General features: G+C 40.3%; 1 protein-coding gene across 1 annotated transcript; it reads right to left on the minus strand.

Annotated features, from left to right (window-relative positions):
- Positions 1-205: 205 nt before the first annotated feature.
- Positions 206-12,102, minus strand: LOC114563189 (uncharacterized). The gene is made up of 9 exons (XM_028590021.1): positions 12,070-12,102; positions 11,300-11,338; positions 10,667-10,709; positions 8,587-8,642; positions 6,956-7,173; positions 5,362-5,630; positions 3,626-3,742; positions 3,343-3,484; positions 206-714 (listed from the first exon to the last, which is right to left on the minus strand). Exons 2-9 carry the CDS (start codon positions 11,329-11,331, stop codon positions 704-706), a joined length of 888 nt encoding a protein of 295 aa, XP_028445822.1. The 5' UTR covers positions 11,332-11,338; positions 12,070-12,102; the 3' UTR covers positions 206-703.
- Positions 12,103-13,572: the final 1,470 nt, after the last annotated feature.

Genomic DNA, 13,572 nt, shown 5'->3' on the forward strand with positions numbered 1-13,572 from the left:
AAACAATTTGGCAGCTCAAAATACGTGCAGATAACACGCCACTTGGCTTTAGAAAGTTGCGCTTATGTTTACGCGATAACACGGCACTTGTAGAAAGTGGCGTGGATGTTTACGTCCGCTGTATACAGAGTAGACATACACGCGGATAGCTCAAAATGCGTACAGATAACATGTGTGGCGTGTATGTTTACGCAAAGTCATGATATCACGTTGCACACACACGTTTTATTTGAGAATGAGAATCACTTTATAAGTAGGTTTGCACATACAAGGAATGTGTCTTGGTTTGGTGCATAGCAAAGAACGTAGTGCAAAAGTCAAGAAGCATAATTAAAATAGAAAGGAATCAGAATACAAAATATCTGCATTTTACATTGGAAGAGCTGTAACATTTGTGCAAGGTTTTTGCTCATTTAAAACATTCAGCATCAACAACTTTGGAAACTTTCAATCAACCTAAACAGATATATAGATATAGATTATTATTTTTTCTAATACAATGATTAACTCAGAGGCTGTAAAAATGTAAAAGGAAGTGAAAAAGTTTGAAGCCCTGAAAAATTCTAAAGCCATTTTCTTTTTTAAATCTCGGTGTATCATCTTCACTCGAAATGCTCTAGCTCCATCTGGTGGCTGAAACAAAGAACAGCACTCTGACATTGTGTCAGTTTTCTTCTCCCTTTATCGTCTTCACTCGACTGAATCACGGCATCCCTGGGGGGAAAAAACAAACACATGGGGAAAAGTCTGATGTCAAAATAATCGGAAACCAAAAGGGAGACTTTATTTTTTATCTTATGCTTTTGTAATGATGCCCCCTAGTTTGGTTTAACCTGGATGCCAGCCGAACAAAGCTCGGTCTGGTCTTGATCCGTTGTGGAGAAACTATGCTCCAACCAGAACTGTTCGGACCGATCAAATTGTCAGGGCGGGCTTTATACGATGATGGACAGATGATCAACAGTAACGTAATCAACCACGTCACCAAAGAGCGCTTTGGTTGAATTCGTTTACAACAAAGATGGCTGCCGCTGAAGAACTGAGATATGTAGACTCCGCCATCGCGTCTGTTATAGAAGATATTGACAGCGCATTCATTTAAAAAAAAAAAAAAAAAGGAACAGAGAACCGCGATCGAGGCATTTGTCGATCAGGAAGATGGTTTTTGCTGTCCTGTCTACGGGAATCGGCAAAAGTGTAATTTATCAGCTGCGCGTGATGGTCGCTAAGAAGATGGGACGTTGCTCTGATTGGTTGTAGGTCTATCCATTGCTCTGATTGGTTGTAGGTCTATCCATTGCTCTGATTGGTTGTAGGTCTATCCAATTGAGTGCAGAAGCATTTTCTTTCCTGGTTCGGTTGAAACAAGCCCCGTAATGACAGCTCAATGGACCAGTATCAGAATCATATTCTGACTAGAATTTGAGTATGACCGCGTCAGGCTATAGTTTTGTATTAATCTGTTGATGTATAATAAACTTGAGGCCCGCGCCAACTTGCTGTGAGGTGACCACTGAGCCACCGTGCTGCCAGGACTGGCTCTGTATGAAGACTCTATCTGAAGTGAAAACTGTTCTCTCCGCATCCACATAATGTCGCGAGGGTCCGTCTGTCTCATAAGATAAAATAGACTTTTGTTTTTTATTAATCCCACACTGGGGAAATTCAACTTTCTTTCAAAATTCAAATTCCCTTGTCATCTGCTCACGTGTCTTATTGTTTAAGATCAGAGCTTAAGATGCACTATATTGTAGCACTTATATGACCAAAATATCTTCTTTCTTCATGCCTTTTATGATTTTAATTCATTCATTCATTCATTCATAGTATCAAATCATAACAAGAGTTATCTCAAGACTTACAGATAGAGTAGGTCTAGACCACACTCTATAATTTACAAAGAGCCAACAATTCCAGTAATTCCCCCAAGAGCAAGCATTTAGTGTGACAGTGGTGAGGAAAAACTTCCTTTTAGGAAGAAACCTGGGACAGACCCGGGCTCTTGGTAGGCGGTGTCTGACGCTGCCGGTTGGGGGTGTGATGGACAGTGGCAATAATAGTCACAATAAAGATAATGGAACTATGACTAGAAATAGTAGTTGTAGTAGTTCATGGCGTAGCAAGGCGTTACAGGGTGGGATTTTAAAAGGTGTAAAACTCCCTCACTTTGCTTTCTTAAAGCTTTAGTGCGTAGCTTTTTTAATATTAATGAACGTCTGTTACATTCAAGCCATTGCCAAATGAGTGGTTACAAAGCTAATTAAGACTATGCGCTCCACACAACTCTCTCTGGATCTCTGTGTGACTATGTTCAGAAGATTGTGGCGTTCGGCAACTTTCCCGCGCGGAAACTCCAGTTAAGATAATATCTTCTGAAGAGTCCATCATGTTTTTTTAATCCTCAGTGTCCTCCTTGGCTACTAGCAACTGCGTGGAAGGGGTGTGTGGGGAGTCACGGAAGGCTTGTTTGATGTTGACGCGCCGACAGTTTTGTTGTCATTACTTAGAATTCCTCATGGGGGAGACAGAAACCACGCACCATAGCTTTAAATACGGCCCCTTCACATTCCCAGTGGTGACTTTTTGTTTAACTAAAGCCTGGTTCAGACGGCAGGATAATTAGGCCGATTTTAGCCCCGATTCACCCCTCCCGACAATCTTAAGGATGGTCCGATTATGGTAAAATAATCTGATCAGGTATTCCTGCCGTGTGTGGTGTGGTAAGACTGCTCTCGTCTGCTCGGAATGACGTCTGGACCTCTCCGATATCAAATCGGGGATATCCAACATGTTGGATTTATTTGGCCCGATTTCTCCTCGTGTGTGTATAACTACATCCACAACTGCAGTCCACCAGAGTACATGGAAACAAATATATGAACGTTTATTTCAACGGTAATTAATCTGTGTAATAAGTAACGACATTTCTATGAGAAAAAACGAATCACCTCCATATCATGATGTAGCGAGTATAGTCCATGCTCGCGTTGTCTTCTTTGACCATCGCTTTTTCTTTTGATAACGTTTTCGGTTAAAAACAAGCTACAAACTATCGCCACTGCATCCTCTTCGTCCGCAATGATTGTTTACTCTGAAGTCACGTTTGATCTCGAGGGATTTTGCGAGATTTCCCGTCTGACCTGGGAATGCTCGGGAGTCAAATTGGTTCGTGTGTGATGTGTTGATTTTGCCGCGTGCTGCTCACCACACACTGTACGACCAAAACTGTTAGACCCGTGATTTTTTTTATCAGGATTGGAAAATCGGCCGACAGTTTTAAAATCGTCCCGTGTGAAGCAGGCTTAACGGAGCAATGATGTGGTGAAATAAATGATTCTTTACCTGACAGATGCACTTCACTTTTCCAGATGTCTTTCTTCGCTTGGTCCGAAATCATCACAGTCAATTTATCTGGTATCGTTTTTAGCAAAATTTCAAATTTTGAGTGGTAATTTGGTCCGTAGTCTGACCAAAACTTTTCATTCTGAAAACCAGAAGCAATGTGTCAATTTCAAACCTGTTTAAAAATGTTTTATCTGGCTGACTGTGAATTATGTCTTCAACATGCAGCCGACAGGATAACTGTGTCCATAACCATCAGAAGTGTAACCATGACTTGACTCACATGAGGTTGCGTTTTGTGCTCATCGGGTGAAGTGTGGACAGAGTAAAGTTGCTCATAGCTGATTACACATTCAGGAGGAACGTCGAGTTGCTCGGTATCTCTGTGTTGGCTGACGCTCTTCAGAAACAGGACAGTTCGGTTATTAATTTAGTTTAGTCATGTCAATGTAAACATTTCTGGAGCACATTTAAAACAAGAGATTCTGCTTTACAGAGAGAATTAACTATCAAATTAAAACAGACAATTATAAGGACATACTGTTAAGTGAATTAATAGCAGCGTAGAATAACAAATTCAGCAGCATTGCACAAGAGGCGTAAAGACAAATCGATTAGTTAGTTAGTCAAGGGACCGTCCACAAGAGAGGGAGAGAGCAAACAAAAAGCTGGCTATAAACTGCTCCTCCTTGCTGATTTTGACAGAATTGTTTAGAAACTAAAAATATATTTAGCGCTTGGCTCGTGCTGCGTTCTTATGTGATTGTTCTGATTATTACATGTTTTCCAATAGGTTCAAAGGAACACGCCGACGTATTGGGACTTTAGCTCATTCACAGTAACCCCCAGAGTTAGTAAGTCCATACATACCCTTCTCCTCTCCGTGCGTGTTGTAACTCTGTCTGACGCACCCAGCGCTAGCTAAGCTTAGCACAGATCCTGGAGGTAACCGGCTCCATCTAGCCTAGCTTAGCACAGATCCTGGAGGTAACCGGCTCCATCTAGCCTAGCTTAGCACAGATCCTGGAGGTAACCGGTTCCAACTAGCCTACTGCTCCAAATAAGTGACAAAATAACGCCAACATGTTCCTGTTTACATGTTGTGATTAGTATAGTCAAAGGGTGTACAAATAACGAGGTCAAATGAGTATACATACTGGAAACTATATTCTCAAAAAGGCGAAGCACTGCTACTTAGGCGGAGTGATTTTCTAGCAGCACCTGGAGCTATGTGGTGAGGAGCAGAGAGTTCGCTCAGAGTTGGAGTAATAGTCAACAATTACTAGATGGTAAAAGCATAGTGACCTTGTTATTTGTACACCCTGTGACTATACAAATCACAACATGTAAACAGGAAAATGTTGGCGTTATTTTGTCACTTATTGGGAGCAGTAGGCTTGTTGGAACCGGTTACCTCCAGGATCTGTGCTAGGCTTAGCTAGCGCTGGGTGCGTCAGACAGAGTTACAACACGCCCGGAGATGAGAAGGGTATGTATGGACTTATCTAACTCTGGGGGATACGGCGAATAAGCTAAAGTCCCAATAAGTCGGAGTGTTCCTTTTTAAATATCATGATTTACTGAGAGCAGCCAAGCAATTCTATGTAAAATCAGACATTCAGCACCCCCATATAGCCCGAAATGGAATGATCCTTTCTTTCAAAACCACATTTTCCACCACTGAGAAAATTTGACTGTGAGATCGGCAGTCGAATAGTCGAATACTTGGGGCCACTCCTACTGAGGTTATATTTTAGAATACCTAAACATATTTAATTTTGGACTAATTTAGGCCAGTTTGAAGTATCATGGACAACACTGGCAGACAGAAATACATGAGACCAGAAAAAAATTAAAAAAAAATAATAATAAAAAGCTATCTGAAGAATCTTTCGGCAGCAAGAGAAGTTTCTAAAAAACGGGAGCAAAGTGTGACTGACCTGAATCTTCTTTTGTGGAAACAATGCTGTGGCTTAAAACAAGAGTTTAGGCTGACGGTAAAGCACGTTGGACAGATACCTTTACTTCTGTTAGAGGGACGTTGGAGGGCAGCATTAATACATCGAGTATTTCAACATTTGGCCACGGAGTTCGGTGGAACAGCAGCACGTTGGCCTTTCCGAGCCGTTTGGATTTCATAAACCTTCGGATGTCCCGGACCAAGCCAAAGGTGGAGAGGTTGGGGACCTTCACAAGCACATGAGTGTCTGTAACCTCCAGCGGCTCCAGGAAGACCACTCCATCGTCGCTGATGTTGGCGACAGACAACAGGCCTTCGACAGCCAACGCTGTGAAAGCAAAGCGCTGTTAAACTTTAGTTGTACTGCTTACATGTTCATCTACCGAACTCATTTCAGTCCGGTCAAGTAGAATGTAACGTTGAACCCTGCGCTAACAATTGAGGCGAACTGGTGAACATGAAAATGAAAAATCACTATCGCCAAACTAACCAGACTATTTAAATTAACATTACTTTTTATAAAAAAAATGTCAAACGTCACAACATTGGAAAAAAAACTTAAAAAAAAAAAAAAACATTAAAAGGCGTTAATTTTTTTTGTTGTCGGAAAAAACGTCAATGTCGGAAAATATGTTGGGGAAAAAAACGGCAACAAACGTCAAAGTCAAAAACGTTAAATGCATAAAAACAAAAAAACGTGTCAAGCAGCAACTCTATTCTTGATTGAACAACGGCACAATCAAATCATTCAACAATCGTTCTCCGAAAAAGCGCTAGCAAGAGAACAATAACATCACATGACTTAATGATGCTTGAATGGTCAAGTGGGATGTTATATTTACTTGCCCGACACGGGCCATTGGGCAACCCTGATCATTGGACCATGTTAGCGTCATGAGCTAATTTTTAACTAGCACTACTACACATGAATTCAAACCTTTTGCAGGCTTATTAATTCATTCTTTAAAAAGGTCCAATGACATGGTGCTCTTTGGATGCTTTTATATAGACCTTAGTGGTCCCCTAATACTGTATCTGAAGTCTCTTTTATATAGACCTTAGTGGTCCCCTAATACTGTATCTGAAGTCTCTTTTATATAGGCCTTAATGGTCCCCTAATACTGTATCTGAAGTCTCTTTTATATAGACCTTAGTGGTCCCCTAATACTGTATCTGAAGTCTCTTTTATATAGACCTTAGTGGTCCCCTAATACTGTATCTGAAGTCTTTTATATAGACCTTAGTGGTCCCCTAATACTGTATCTGAAGTCTCTTTTATATAGACCTTAGTGGTCCCCTAATACTGTATCTGAAGTCTCTTTTATATAGACCTTAGTGGTCCCCTAATACTGTATCTGAAGTCTCTGTGGCCTTGACCAACTGCCACTTTGCTCGTTTGAAAGCCATGATGTCTCTCTCTCTCTCTCATGGGTGGGCCAAATTCTCTGGGCGGGCAAAGCAGAGAAAGGGGAGGTAACCTTGCTCCTTACGACCTCAGAAGGAGAAGATTCCTGATTGGTCCATCTGAGCTTTCATTTTCTCAAAGGCAGAGCAGGATACCCAGGGCTCTGTTTACACCTATCACCATTTACCTCATAAAGTGAAATTTCCATGCCATGAGACCTTTAACATTGAGGACAGGGCTGTCTTTACCATCCTCTGTTTCGCAGTGTGGGAGGTGGATCTGACTGACGGCGTCATCCACAGAGCACGTGAGTTTGAACAGCAGCCCTGCGCGCTTCTTGCCAGCTGATTGGGTGATGTTGTCATCCCATAGGACCGTGCTGTACAGCAGCTCTGCCTCCCGAGCCATCACAAACACCATTTCGGTCAAGGCGCACCGGAAGACACCTGGACCGGGACACTTGTACCTGTAGGACGCAGAGGGGGCCGATTACAACGAGCTGCTGATTTGAGTTCACTCGTTAAGACGCTCTGCATTTTTAATCCGTCTTGTTTTTACACGTTTCAATCTTTCTTTCTATGCGGACACAACCTGCGACCCATCCTGTCGTCCAACAGACAGACCACTGATTCCTCAGTGTCTGAGGCCTGTACTACGAAGCGAGATTTGACGTTAACAAGGTAACTTCAGTTTCAACCCAGGGTTTTCTGTATCCCGACGGTGGATCACTTGTTACCGGGTTAAATCGCCATGGTAAGTTATGCTGAACACCTAACCAGGACGCGGAGCACGGAGAGTATGTCCGAGTTGGGTGAACTGGGACCCCGCCTGAACTGCCTGCTCAGTTAACGGTTAACTAGGGTCAGCTATTGGTCAGAAAACAAAAGTCTAAAATTAGCAACCCTAAATCCTATAGATGGCAGCAGATAAACAGGCCCTCATACCTAAACGCAACGGTTGCAGTTTGAAACCCGTTGACAATGGATGCAGTTGGTTAGTTTCGGCATTAAAAACTAAGTTTAGAAAAAAAAAAAAATCGTTTGGGTTAAAATAAATACTTCTGTGCGTAACTAAATGTGACATTGTAGCGTATGTGACTTTGATTGTGACATAGTTACGTACCTAAGTTTTGTCTGAAAACATTAAAGTGCTCATTATGCTCATTTGTAGGTTCATAATTGTATTTAGAGGTTATATCAGAATAGGTATACATGTGTTAATTTTCCAAAAACACCATATTTTTGTTGTACTGCACATTGCTGCAGCTCCTCTTTTCACCCTGCGTGTTGAGCTCTCTGTTTTAGCTACAGAGTGAGACATCTCACTTCTGTTCATGCACAGTACCTAGGTAAGGACTACTAGCCAGTCAGAAGCAGAGTATGAGGCAGTGTCCTGACGTTACCTAGGTAAGGACTACTAGCCAGTCAGAAGCAGGGTATGAGGGTGTGCCATGCTAGCAGCTAGGTGAGCATTATAACGTGTGTTCCAAAGTGACCACGTTGGTCTCTGAAGTAAAGGCTGGACTACAATAGAGCTGTTTGGAGCAGTTGGTGAACAGTGTTTTCTGTTGGAGATGGTAAGTCCCTTTGGGGGGGACTTTGGGCTTTTTCACTTTGTAAACCTATAACCTGCACAATAAAGATATATAACACAATAAAGGAAAGGGGGAAAGCCAAAAAGCATAATATGAGAACTTTAAAAGTCAGCGCTGTTTTTTTTACCGGTCTCCTGGGTGAAAATCCTGTTTGTTGACACATCCGCCATCAGAACTATTACAGCCACTTAACAAAATACATAAATATGGGTGGTAATTTCCTGCAGTAAAAACAACCTATGGGGTCGTATTTTAAGGGAGGACGACCTCTATGATTTCAGTTACCTGTATGCTCTCTTCCAAGCCTCAGGCACCAGTTCAGGTGTGAAACTTATATTGTCCTGAAATAAAAAAAAAAAAAAAAAAAAGCCACAACAAGAGTTCATTAGAAGACATTGAGAAGATGGGAGCAAAAAACTCCCAGTTTTGTAAGGGGATCAGAGTCATTACTGCTTCCCATTCTACTCCATGAGCACTCTTAACTATGTATCCATCAGTTCACAATCCCTGGTCAAAATGACAATTACTATTAGTTTTATTCAGCAAAATGATCATGCACAAGTGAAGCCTGCAGGACTCTGTCAGACAGCAGAGAAATGCATAAGTAGAAATGAGTTTGGATGAGTTTCTGATGAAGAGAAAGAGAGCGAGAAGAAAAGAATAATGTAGAATGAAAGGAACATTAAAGCTTTGAGGGGGTAAAACTGAGGAACCAGAGTCTGAACAAGGACAAATTAAAGGTCTCACGGCATGAACATTTCAGTTACGTTTTTTGAAAGGTCCCATGACATGGTGCTCTTTGGATGCTTTTATATAGGCCTTAGTGGACCGCTAATATTGTATCTGAAGTCTCTTTTATATAGACCTTAGTGGTCCCCTAATACTGTATCTGAAGTCTCTTTTATATAGACCTTAGTGGTCCCCTAATACTGTATCTGAAGTCTCTTTTATATAGACCTTAGTGGTCCCCTAATACTGTATCTGAAGTCTTTTATATAGACCTTAGTGGTCCCCTAATACTGTATCTGAAGTCTCTTTTATATAGACCTTAGTGGTCCCCTAATACTGTATCTGAAGTCTCTTTTATATAGACTTTAGTGGTCCCCTAATACTGTATCTGAAGTCTCTTTCCCGAAATTCAGCCTTGGTGCAGAATTACAGCCACTAGAGCCAGTCCCACAATGAGCTTTCCTTAGGATGTACCATTTCTGTGTCTGTAGCTATTGAAGAGGGGGGGGGGCAAGGTGGTGTGGCCTTGACCAACTGCCACTTTGCTCGTTTGAAAGCCATGATCTCTCTCTCTCATGGGTGGGCCAAATTCTCCAGGCAAGCAAAGCAGAGAAAGGGGAGGTAACCTTGCTCCTTATGACCTCATAAGGAGAAGATTCCTGATTGGTCCATCTGAGCTTTCATTTTCTCAAAGGCAGAGAAGGATAATCAGGGCTCAGTTTACACCTATCACCATTTCTAGCCACTGGGGGACCATAGGCAGGCTGGGGGAACGCATATTAATGTTAAAAAACCTCAAAGTGAAATTTTCATGCCATGGGACCTTTAACATTGAGTTCCCCCAGCCTGACTATGCATGTTGAAAATGAAAGCTCAGATGGGCCGATCTGGATTCTTGCTCCTTATGAGGTCATAAGTAGCAAAGTAGAACTGGGCAATATATCGATATCGTGATATGAGACTAGATATGGTCTTAGATTTTGGATATCGTAATATGGCATAAGTGTTGTCTTTTCCTGGTTTTAAAGGCTGCATTACAGTAAAGTGATGCCCTTTTCTGAACTTACCAGACTGTTGTAACTGTTCTATTATTTGCCTTTACCCACTTAGCCATTTTATCCACATTACAAATGATTATTTATCAAAACTCTCATTGTGTAAATATTTTGTGAAAGCACCAATAGTCAACACTACAATATCGTTTCGGTATCGATATTGAGTTATTTGGTCAAAAATATTGTGATATGTGATTTTCTCCATATCACCCAGCCCTAGAGCAAGGTTACCTCCCCTTTCTCTGCTTTGCCCGCCCAGAGAATTTGGCCCACCCATGAGAGAGAGAGAGAAGATACAGTATTAGGGGACCACTAAGGCCTATATAAAAGAGACTTCAGATACAGTATTAGGGGACCACTAAGGCCTACATAAAAGAATTCAGATACAGTATTAGGGGACCAGTAAGGTCTATATAAAAGAGACTTCAGATACAGTATTAGGGGACCACTAAGGTCTATATAAAAGAGACTTCAGATACAGTATTAGGGGACCACTAAGGTCTATATAAAAGCATCCAAAAAGCACCATGTCATAGGACCTTTTTAATAAAAATGTTAAAGATAAAAAATAAATAACTGACATTTGCCTTCGGAGCCAGCTTCAACTTCTCTGGATCATCCATCCTGAAGAGATCAACACAAATTAATCAGACTCCGTTAGTGGCCTTCTCTTCATTAAATGTAACACTGGTGATTCCACACAACCAACATTGATCTTTGTAGCAGAGCAATAAGAGTGGGTGCATACAAGAAAAGTAAATCATATCATTCTATTATGCTTAAAAGTTTAATTCCATTTCCATTTTTTATGACTAAGGGCTTTCATATAAGAAAGAAACACACTGAACCCAGGTTTCACTTTCACATTCTTCAATTTGTGTGTAGGCCTAATATACAGAATAAACATTTTATTAACCAAAAAGTCATTTTTACTAGTGTCCATGACAAGACCATAAATACTATTGGTTTTCAAAATGGAGAACCTCTGGGCAAAGTCAGCTAGAAAGCTAGTTGAAAAAATAAATAAAAAAATGATCAGTCGTTTCATCACAAAATCCACATTTATTGGTTTCAATCACTGGATGGATACACTATAAAATAAATAAAAAAAATTCGAAATAGTTTGTAACGTGAGTAGTGCTTTTGGAATAGCTTTGTGAACTTGAGTTTCTGTAAGATAATGTACAGGGTATGACAAAGGGGTCTCAACTTACGTTTGTTCTTCCTCAGCCTTCGTCTTGCTCATGCTGACACTGTGGATGAAGGGCCGACTGTTATAAAACTGCTTGCACTAAAATGATGTTAGCCGCAGTAGCCACAGATAGAGACCCGGACGTGTAGCCTAAACTTTCTCACTGCTGCAGCTTCACAATAAAAGCATTTAACCGGCAAAACACGAGTGGACTTTTATTATGAAGTAGTCAGGAAATGCTGTGTGTGTGTGTGTGTGTGTGTGTGTGTGTGTGTGTGTGTGTGTGTGTGTGTGTGTGTGTGTGTGTGTGTGTATATATATATCGATGAATCAGATTTAAAAAAAAAAAAAGCATTCATTTACATCAACTCAATACATGCATACTTATTGTTTTAGTTAATAGTTGTGTAAAGGTAAGTAATCCAAATAGCAGATACAGACAAGACCGACAGATACACACACACACTTATTCATTAAATTATTACCATCATTGTAGTAAGTGCAAGTTAAGTTCGTTTATACACCACACACTATTATATTTGTCAACAATAACTGATATGGGACAAAGCACATAATATATACATAACAGATTGAAAAATTAATGGGCCAAAAAAGGCGAGTGAATAAAACCGTGTGTTTAGTCTTGCAAAGTATACCACCCCTGCCTTATTACTGTTACCTTATTACCGAGCTAATGCTAGCTTGTCATGCTAGTCAGCTGGATAACGAGTAAACGGCACCAGAAGAGCTACTTCAGAACGGAACAGAAGGAGGATAGTGTAGTGACTTTACCCTGCTGTTGAACTCCCTTCCTCCTCATCAAGGACTCCAACATGTTTACGTTTTAGGTGCTGACTCATCACCGCGGTGCGCCCGTGCCATGCCGTGTCGCTTTTGCTTATCTTGCAATTAACACGTTTCTGCTTTATTTAGTGTGAAATGCTCCCACACCTTGGATGACTTGGGTCGTACTGATTTCTCTGCCTCCGCCGAGTGTTTCAGAACAACGTTACGGGTCTCTCCGGTCTCTCTCCGTATTTCCTCTACCCCCGCTCTGCTCTTTTTTCTTTTATTTCGCTCCGCGCTGCTCCGCTCTGCGCTCAACTCAATTTTTTTTTTTTTTATCTCCGCGACTAGGTTGCCTAATAGTTGCAAGACACAACGAATCGATAATAAAATTCGTTGCCAACTTTTTTAGTAATCGAATTTTATCGATTCGTTGTTGCAGCCCTATATATATCTCACAGTGGACATGCACCTACGATGACAATTTCAGACCCCTCCATGATTTCTAAGTGGGAGAACTTGCAAAATAGCAGGGTGTTCAAATACTTATTTTCCTCACTGTATGTGTGTGTGTATATATGTATATATATATATATATATATATATATATATATATATATATATATATATATATATATATATATATATATATATATATATATATGTATGTATGTGTATATGTATGTGTATATGTATGTATGTGTATATATATATATATATATATATATATATATATATATATATATATATATATATATGAGAGAGCAAGAGCGAATAATGGTTTCTTTTAAGCACTTTCAGTGCCCAGAAAAGTTCTATATAATTCCAACCCATTATTTATGTTTATAATCTGTCCTCTTCCTTGTTTGTTTCCTATGTTGTCATGAACTTAAATGTTTTCTATTATGCAGTCCACAATTGACATCCTGGCGAGATTTGAGGGTTTTCCAGATTTTATCCAGAAAAAATCCTTTGAACGATCAGGTGCTGGATCAATCAAGATGATTCGACTGTTACTTTTGTTACTGTACTGTAGGCTACTTGTATTTCATTTGATGTTGCTTTGTCCGTCAACTCTATATTTTTTCCTCCACTACATGTATTTGACTTTAGTTTCTAGATCAAGATTTGATACAAAGGGTAATGTGACAAGCTTTTAAAATGCAAGACATTGGTAAAGTTTAAACCAGTCAGGAAGACATGGACCTGCATAGTCGATAGTACTACTCATACAACTACAACTAATCATAATAATTTAATCATTGTTATTATGATTTTTATTAATAATAGTGATCAATAGCATTGGATAGACAAAAACGATTAAGGCTTCTCACATTAGGCGACTCTGCTCACACTTTGAGAAACGTGAAAAGTTGTATTAAAAATAAACACTCCACAGATCACTCAACTGGTCTAAAGAACAGACCAGATCACAGAGGAGGTGGTCAGGACCAGTCATTTTAGTGCCCTTTGTGCCAGTAAGATGCTGGTAATGACCACTGCGCCACT

The sequence above is a fragment of the Perca flavescens genome, chromosome 10, assembly GCF_004354835.1.
Source record: "Perca flavescens isolate YP-PL-M2 chromosome 10, PFLA_1.0, whole genome shotgun sequence".
Lineage (NCBI taxonomy): Eukaryota > Metazoa > Chordata > Actinopteri > Perciformes > Percidae > Perca > Perca flavescens.

Coding starts and splice junctions, on each gene's coding strand:
- LOC114563189 (XM_028590021.1), bottom strand. CDS start 11,331: ATGAGCAAGACGAAGGCTGAGGAAGAACAAAC. Junction 5,631..6,955: donor ACACTGCGAAACAGAGGATG/GTAAAGACAGCC, acceptor TTGCTTTCACAG/CGTTGGCTGTCGAAGGCCTG. Junction 3,485..3,625: donor AGCACAAAACGCAACCTCAT/GTGAGTCAAGTC, acceptor TCTGGTTTTCAG/AATGAAAAGTTTTGGTCAGA.